At 40.4% G+C, this 8895-nt stretch overlaps 1 protein-coding gene across 1 annotated transcript; it reads right to left on the minus strand.

The window, feature by feature from the left end:
• Positions 1 to 4172: 4172 nt before the first annotated feature.
• On the minus strand, positions 4173 to 6669 carry LOC141613977 (uncharacterized). Its single transcript, XM_074432722.1, has 5 exons — positions 6261 to 6669; positions 5899 to 6110; positions 5616 to 5793; positions 5240 to 5402; positions 4173 to 4443 (listed from the first exon to the last, which is right to left on the minus strand). The coding sequence occupies exons 1-5, from the start codon at positions 6667 to 6669 to the stop codon at positions 4173 to 4175; spliced, it is 1233 nt and encodes a 410-aa protein (XP_074288823.1).
• Positions 6670 to 8895: the final 2226 nt, after the last annotated feature.

Genomic DNA, 8895 nt, shown 5'->3' on the forward strand with positions numbered 1-8895 from the left:
TAATTCTTTAACTCTTGCGTTGTTCTTCACCAAAAACTCAAATAATTCCTCTGAAATTTTCCCAATTTTTCTTCTTCAATCTTCATCTTCAACTTCTTTCCATCTTCTTATAATTTTCCAGAAAATGAAACAATGGTTGTAAAAAGAAAATCTACTAGGGGACTCTTGCTTCTGGTTCTCCTGACGTTCCAAACCTTGAACAAACCTCTGAAAATAATCCCGAGTCTTCTGAAATTCCCTCTGGTTCTGCTGCTGTGGAGATGGTGTCTATCTTCCATGGTGAATTCGTGTTCAAGCCCACAAAAGCTCTCAGCGAGCATCTTAGCCTTCCTAACCGTCTCAAACCTGAGTTTGAGAGTATTCTGAAGGAGAAGAGGGTTATCCCTGCTGATTGTGAGGTTTGGATCCCTAAAGATTCGCCGATCAGGGCTGACTGGGCTTGTGCTGGTTGGTTCTGTATTCATAACTTGGCTTTTAGGGCTGGATGCAAGTTTCCTCTCTCCTCTTTAATGGTGGAAGTGATCAAGGAGATTGGTGTTCCACCATATCAGATTATGCCTTCAGTCTGGAAGGTGGTTCACTCAATTGAGTACCTGTGTGGGAAGCATATCCTTTCTTTTACTTTAAGTGACTTGAAAAGTTTCTATCTTTTGAAGACCCATTGTCCTGGTAGGGTCAACTTCAAGGCTAGGCCCTCAACTACTCCTCTTTTCAATAACTTGGACAGTGGTGCTGACAAAAACTGGGTTGCCGGTTATATGATAATCAGGACGAATTCCATTGGGCCTGACCTGGCATATCTCAATTATGACGCTTGCGTTGCTGGTATGTTACTTGTTATTTTGTTTTCCCTGTACATGTTTTTTTAGTAAAAAAGGAAAGCAGGAAATATTTAACAAAGTGTACCTTGCTTTTCAGTAGATGATTGGGTGGGCAATGCAGATTATCCTTCTGAGAGGGTAACTACTTTCTTGGCACTCTTTCTATTGAAAGTTCGTGGCCATATTGCAGTGGAGTTGCTGATTGTCCCCATTGCTTGAAGGCTGAAAATGTTCCTAGAGCTCTTATGCCTGCGAAGCCTGTTGAGGTCTCTAATTCTGGTGGTAAGTTTTCTTTTTCTTTTGGTTTCGTTCTTAGGGAAGTGTGTTTATAATGGCCTCATTTTTATTGCTGATATAGTGTCTGGTGTTGCAGCTACCAGGTTGTCTACTAGGCGTGGCAGGTTTGGTACGACTAATCTGAATGCTATGCTTGCTTGGATTAAGGAGGAAGGTTCCCAGGGTAGCGGTGGTTCCGGTACTGAAGCTGATAAGCAATTGATTTGACTGATGTGCCTGTTATTTCGGATATTCTTGTTGTACCTTCTGTTGAGACATCATCAGTAGCTTAGAAGAGAAAGCAGAATACTGCTGGCATTACTCCTTCTATTAGGGAAGTCAAAGCCGGGGTAGATAATATGGACTTTGCTAGGGAAAAGATTCAGGAGTATGCTGCCTCTATCTCTCCTTCAACCCTGTCAATAGATCCTGTTGAGTCTTCTACCAAGGTAGTTGTCATGGTGGATCATGATATCAACCGTGTGACAGATGCTCTTGCGTCTGTAGGAGATGTGGCTTTACTTTTCTTCTTTCCTGATTTTTCCTCTTGACAGTTTCTTGAGTTATATTGTTGATGGCTTGATTTTATTTCTATATTCAGGCTGTGATGTCATGCCTTCTCAATGCCTATCAATCCACTTCATTGGTAGCCAGGGTCGATTCAATGGCTCTGATTTTGATAAGTTGAAGTCTGAGTTTTCCTTTGCTCAGGCTTACTTAGCTGCTGCCAGGGCTGATTTAAAGAGGGCGCAGCTTGAGCGTGATGCTGCTAAGTTGGAGTCTGGATCTGCCAAGCAGTTTTTGCAGGAGGCTTTGGAGAGGAATGTAGAGCTAAACATGGAGAAGGATGATTTGGAAGGCAAGCTTGATGACGCCGCTTTCTACTTCTTTTTCAGGGGAAAGGTGTCCTGACATGCACAACCTTTGTGAAGAGGAAGAAGTGGACTCTCCAGCGGAGCAAGATGTCGAGGTTGCCAAGAAGGCTGAAGGTGATGTTGCTGATGCTGCTTCTCAGGAGAAGCAGTAATGTTTAAGAAATTTTAATATCTTTGGTTTGGCCCATCCAGGGGGATGTCCCTGGATAAACAATTTGGTATTTTGGTTCCTCTTGTCAGGTAAGGTATCCCTGATAAGTTTTAACTTTTTGTTGCCTTTGTCCCAGGGGGTGAGGGCTTGGTAATGATAGCAAGTTTACATTTCTGGCTTGCTTTTTTATTTCTGGACTCTTCATTTTGTTGTTTTCTCAATTTCGCTTCAACCTGTTAACCTGTTGAAAACAAATCTTATAGCTTGTTAACCTGCCATACGTTTTACTGAATCTTTAATCATATGCAGTTTTTCTGTTATGATTAAAGTGGGTGGGATCCGGCCTGACTGTAGGGCTTATGTCCCCTGCCTGTCCGGAAGGTTGGTACTCGGCCTGCCGGGAGGACATTTGGACGGTCGTCAGGGTCTCTCACCTTCTTACACGTCTAGTGCTGCGTCCAGCCGTTGTAGAGGTATGCAGTAAATACCTGTGTTGGGCAATAATCATGTCTGTACTTACCGTATCTGGTGTGGGTTACCAACCTTCATTTGGGCACGAGAGGGTGCAGGTTTTTATTTTTGAAAGGTACTTTAAAAAGTACATCTATAATAGAGTAACCCTCAATCCTGGAGATTTTATTTATGTGATAATAATTCATGTATTAACATTTTTAGGATTCAAATATTATATTAAAGCAAGGTTTAAACATATAAACAGAGTACACACAGAAATTGATCATATAAGGCAAGCAATTTCATCAGGCAGAGTAGGCAAGGAACACATAGTTGCTAAGTTGGAATTTGATTTTTACCTAATCAGGACAAGGTAGGGCTGTTTTTATTTCGAGAGCTATATATGAAATAGTTTCAGATGAGTTACATTCCAAGACCTTGGGATCATTTATCCTTCTAAGGTTTGCAACATGTATGCTCCCTGTCCGACAATAGAATCTATTAAGTATAGTCCTTCCTATGCAGAGGCTAATTTGCCTGCTGATTTTTGTTTTTTGTTTGGGAATACTTTTCGTAGGACAAGATCTTCTTCCTTGAAAACTCTAACTCTAACATTCTTGTTGTAACTTCTAGCTACTATTTGTTGATATAAAGCCATCCTGATTTTAGCGGAGTCTCTAAGTTCTTCTGTTAGGGTTAAGTTGTCTTAGATCAGGTTGACATTTGTCTCAATGTTGTTTAGGCTGTATCTTGAGGTTGGTACGTGCACTTCTGAAGGGATGACAGCTTCACAACCGTACACCCGGGAATAAGGTTTATGGCCCGTTGACGTCTTTGGGGTTGTCCTGTCTGCCCATAGTACTAGTGGAAGTTCTTCAGCCCATCTGCCTTGTTTACTTTTCAGCTTCTTTTTTAGGCTGTTGATAACTACCTTGTTACTTGATTCGGCCTGACCATTTGCTTTTGGGTAGCCAGGAGTTGAGGTCACCAGGTTGATATTCCATTCGTCACAGAAAGCTTTGGTTCTTTTTCCAACGAACTGGGTGCCATTATCGCAGACTCTCTGAAAGGACTCCACATCTACATATGATATTTGTTTGGATGAAGGATATTACTTCCTTCTCAGTAACTTGCCTGAACGAATCCGCTTCAATCCATTTGGAGAAGTAGTCGGTCATGGCTAGCATGAACACTTTTTGGCATGGTGATATTGGGAGTTTTCCTACTATGTCCATGCCCACTTCATAAATGGCCAGGGTGCAGAAATTAAATTTAGCAATTCTGATGGCTGATGAATGATAGGGGCGTGTATTTGGCAGGCTTCGCACTTCACACAATGGTCTAGACAGTCAGCCCTCAGGGTAGGCCAGTAATAGCCAGTCCTGAGTACCTTGCTTGCTAGGCTTGTTCCTCCTTTATGGTTGCCACAATATCCTTCATGAATTTCTTGAAGTACTTGTTTGGCTTCATGTGGTTCGAGGCATCTTAGATAGGGTCCAGCCTGTGATCTTCTAAATAGAGTGTTATTAATGATGGAATAATAAGAGGCCCTAATTTAAATGCTCGGGCTTCATGCCTGCCCTGAGGTAATATACCTCACAGGAACCAGTCATAGTAGGGTTTAGTCCAGGAGTCATTATCTTCGTTGACAGGACTAACTTGTTCAGGTTTGTTGATAGCAGGTTCAAGTCTATGAACAATAGGTATTTTATCAAAAATAGCAGGGGTGAAATTTGAGCCAAGGCTGGCCGAAGCATCAGCCAGGGTATTCAAGTCTCTTGGTATTTGCTCAATGTCAAATGAAACGAATTTATCGCAAAGTTTTTTAGCATATTCCAAATATAAAATCCTTTGCTGTATAAATTCCCTTTATTTGATTTGCAATTAAAAGCGAATCAGTTTTTACCTTTAAGTTTTGAACAGTGAGGTCTAGACATACCTTGAGTCCTGTTATGAGGGCTTCATATTCAGCCTCATTGTTAGTAGCTTTGAATTCACAACTTACAGCCTGGGCTATAGTGTCCCCTTGTGGTGATTTTAGCACTAATCCTAATCTTGTACCTCTTACATTGGATGCGCCATCGGTGAACAGGGTCCACTTTTGGTCAGGGCTTTTATTTTCTAGTTGGTTGACTTCTTTGGCCAAGTCTGATTCTAGGTTAGGGTTGAAATCATCCACAAAGTCTGCTAAGGCTTGTGATTTGATTGATGTCCTGGGTTCAAAGGTGATATCATAGGTGCTATGCTGGACTGACCATTTGGCCATCCTACCTGATAGTTCAGGCTTTCGTAAGATAGCTTTTATGGGTAGGTTGGTCTTAACTATTATGGGGTGAGAGTCAAAATAAGGACGCAACTTGGCACATGACATGATCAAAGTTAAAAAATACTTTTTAAGTAAACCGTACCTCATTTCTGCATCTAGTAGACTTTTACTTACGTAGTATACAGGGTGCTGCTGGCCTTCTAGTTCTTTTACCAAGACTGCACTTATCGCAGTTTTAGTGATGGAGAGGTATATTGACAAGGGTTCCCCTTTTTACGGCTTGTCCAGTAAAGTTGGAGATGAGACGTATAGTTTTAAATCTTGAAAGGCCTCTTCATGTTCAAGGGTCCACTGGAATTGCTTATTTTTTCTAAGTAGGTTGTAAAAAGTTTTACACCTTTCAGATGATCTAGATATGAACCTCTTCAGGGCTGCTACTCTTCCTCTTAATTTTTGAATGTCCTTGACAGTCTTGGGTGATTGCAATTCCAGAATGGCCTTAACCTGTTCAGGTCTGGCTTCTATATCTCTTTTGGTCACCATATAACCTAGGAACTTTCCTGCAGAAACTCCAAAGTGGCATTTTGCAAGGTTGAGTTTCATGTTGTATTTTTCCAAGATTTGAAATGCTTGTTCCAGGTGCTTCACATGGTCTTGTGCATTCTTGGATTTTACTACTATGTCGTCAATGTAGAATTCTATGGTGTCCCCTATCTGCTCCTTGAACATCATGTTGACTAGTCGTTGGTACGTTGCCCATGCATTCTTCAAACCGAATGGCATGACAATGTAGCAGTATATGCCCCGGTCATTAATGAATGCAGTACTCTCCTGGTAAGCAGGGTACATCTTTATCTGATTGAATCCACTTGAGGCATCCATGAATGTCAGCATTTTGTGCCCTGCAGTCGCATTTACCATAGCATCAATGTGTGGAAGAGGGAATGGATCCTTTGGACAGGATTTGTTTAAGTCGGTGTAGTCTACACAGACTCTCCACTTTCTATTCTTTTTCTGCACGACCACTACGTTTACCAACCATTAAGGGTACATTACTTCTTTGATCATGCCCATATCAAGGAGTTTATCTACTTCTTCATTGATAATGGTGTTTCTTTCCGGTGTCAACTTTCGTCTTTTCTGTTGCACAGGCTTGTAAGATGTGTCAATATTAAGTTGATGAGTGATAACATCAGCACTAATTCCGGTCATATCAAAGTGAGACCAAGCAATACACGAAGATTTGTTTTTAAGAAAACTTACTAATTCTGGTCAGACAAAATCAGGGGCATCAGAGCCAACTAGAACATACATGTTAGGGTACTCATGTTTGAGGATTACCTGGTCTATTTCCATCTTGGGTGGCGCCACGTGAGTGCTCCTGACAGGATACGGTAATTGCTATGCGAGAGATTTACCTGCCTTGGAAGATTTTAGGGCGTCAGTGTACCATTCTTGGGCTGACTTATGCTTACCTTTAATAGTTGCCACTCCCCAATCTGTTGGTATCTTGATGCACTGGTGGCAGGTTGAAGGGACAGCCTTAATATTGTGAATCCAAGGTCTGCCTAGGATGACGTTATAAGAGCACAAGCAGTCCAAAACTCCAATTATTTCGTAGAATGCGACGCCTTCAACATAAGTAGGTAGGTAGATTTCTCCCAAAGTGCTTTTTGTCTCACCACTGAACCCTACCAAGACACTGGACTTCTTGGTGATTTGATCCTCTTTGATCTTCATGGCTTTGAGCACGTCTAACATGATCAGGTTTACTAAGCTGCCTCCATCTACCAAGATCCTCCTTACATTGGCGGTTCCAATTTGCATGGAAATCACCAGGCCATCATGATGGCGTCAGGGATACCTATTAAGTTGCAGTCGCTGAAAGTGATAGGTGGGATGTTGTCAGGCATGCAGGGTGACTTTGTTTGAGGCGTCCTGGCTAGTTTCTTTGCCACTGAACTGGTTAGGCTACAAATCTCTGATCCACCATTTATAAATTTCACTTCCTAGAGTGGAGGTGGTGGAGGGAGATTGCGTTCCTGCTTCGGCTCTTGGTTGTTTTTACCGGTTTCTTCTATCCTGCCCCTGGCTTTGATTAGGTCCTTGAGGTATCCAGCTTTCAACAGGTAGGCTACTTCCTTCCTGAGGGTGAAGCAATATTCTGTTGTATGTCCCATATCCATGTGAAACTCGCACCATTTAGTGAGGTCCTTCCTGGGATTCGGGTTGTCCGACTTCCCGGGCCTTCGGACTACTGGTCCCATGTTGTCCAGCCGATTGACCAATCCTGCAACGTCAACACAGAAGTGAAGGAAATGTAGATCTATATACATATTTAACATACTCATATATGTCTAATTAATTTGTCATAAATTAATACGGATCTTATGCATGCAAACAATATAATAAAATAGAGGAGAAATCATGTCCTTACATAGTAGATTTCGGCTATTAGGGCACAAGAGAGATCACCTTTCTCTTCTTGTTCTTGAGCTTTTCCAATGGAAGAACAAAGATCTAAGTGTAAGATCTCTCCCTATGTAATATACCCAAGGCTCCTCTTAATTTAATTAATATTACAAAACTAGTATAATATTAATTATAGAAGAAAATTGAACCAAAAATATTTATAAACACTTAAGTATTTTCGGTTTTGATGAGAGATAAAGAGAGGATTTTATTTCTCTAGAACTTTTATATTTGGATGAGTTGAATGAATAAATAATCTAAAACATTTTAGAGTATTATTAGGTAAAATTATAAGAGAAAACAATGATCATTTTCCCTTCCCAAAAACCGTGTAAGAGGGGCTTTAGGGTGAGCCAATGCATGGAGAAATTGTTCTTCACAAGGAACAATAGGCTTGCATGGCTAGGTGGCTTTATAATCATTGTGTTTTCCACTAATTACACACAACTTATAATTAGCTAAAACACCTTCTAATTTTTCGCCCTTTGCATAATATGGTGTCCATATTATTTTTGTCAATTGTCTATATGTTACATGTCACATGTCACATATATTTGTTCATGTATTTTTATCATATTAAAAATCAACGTATTAATAAAAATACGTCACATACAAAAATCGACTTAGTAATTTCATAATTACTTGTGCCAAAATATTTTACCATTTATAAATCACAACAGATTGTATTTATAACAATTCATTCAATTTAATTGTTACATTAAACAATTTATTTCATCCGAGTAATGATACAATTCAATTACTCAGACCGTATCATATTTAATCACATTTCAATATGATACGTAAATTTTACTTCCAAAATTGTCCGTCAATTTTCAAGTAATTTAATTAACTCGTAACATTATACGATTAATTAAATAATCAATTAAGAGGGTTGCCCTTTAGGTATGACCTAGGGGGTCAACCGATCACCACCGTCACACGACAAGAATGTCAAACTCTAGTCAGCCAATCATTACCGATATATGTTGACCAGTTGACAAGAACAATATTACTTCCCAATTGTATTCATTTTAATGAGACTTAAACATGTGATCATCATGATCAACAATCGTGATCGCATTATTGTCGGAGGACACATATTCCAACAATCTCCCACTTGTCCTCGACAAGTGTGCGTCACCAATTCTCTTGTCCTATTACTATCTCCCACTCAATGCAAGGTGTCTTTCGGTCGTACTTGCAAGTGATCATATCGAGAGTGGTTTCCTCGATCTGGAGAATAACTGATTGACCGGATTTATCCACTCGGATACCATCCGAGCGTGGCCACGCATTTCCGATTCATTACTCCTCGAGTGGCCCCGAGATATTATTATAACCCCGACTAGGGGTGGACAATTCCTATCGCACTCATTCCCTTTGACTAGCCACAACCATCATAACCCAAAATATGCCCATTTGACCCCATTTACGAAGGTCGTAGTAACACAAATCAAAGTTAATCAAACTGTGCCATCTTAGGTGAATAGTCTTTAGTCAAAAGAATCGACTCATTTGAATACTATAGTAGCTCTCGCCACGACCAGGCTATATAAATTTGCCAGTACTCTATAAGCGGTC

Source organism: Silene latifolia, chromosome 11, assembly GCF_048544455.1.
Source record: "Silene latifolia isolate original U9 population chromosome 11, ASM4854445v1, whole genome shotgun sequence".
NCBI classification, from domain to species: Eukaryota; Viridiplantae; Streptophyta; class Magnoliopsida; order Caryophyllales; family Caryophyllaceae; genus Silene; species Silene latifolia.

Coding starts and splice junctions, on each gene's coding strand:
- LOC141613977 (XM_074432722.1), bottom strand. CDS start 6,669: ATGCAAATTGGAACCGCCAATGTAAGGAGGATCTTGGTAGATGGAGGC. Junction 5,794..5,898: donor ATATGGGCATGATCAAAGAA/GTAATGTACCCT, acceptor TCCTGTCCAAAG/GATCCATTCCCTCTTCCACA. Junction 4,444..5,239: donor ATATCTAGATCATCTGAAAG/GTGTAAAACTTT, acceptor AATCAAATAAAG/GGAATTTATACAGCAAAGGA.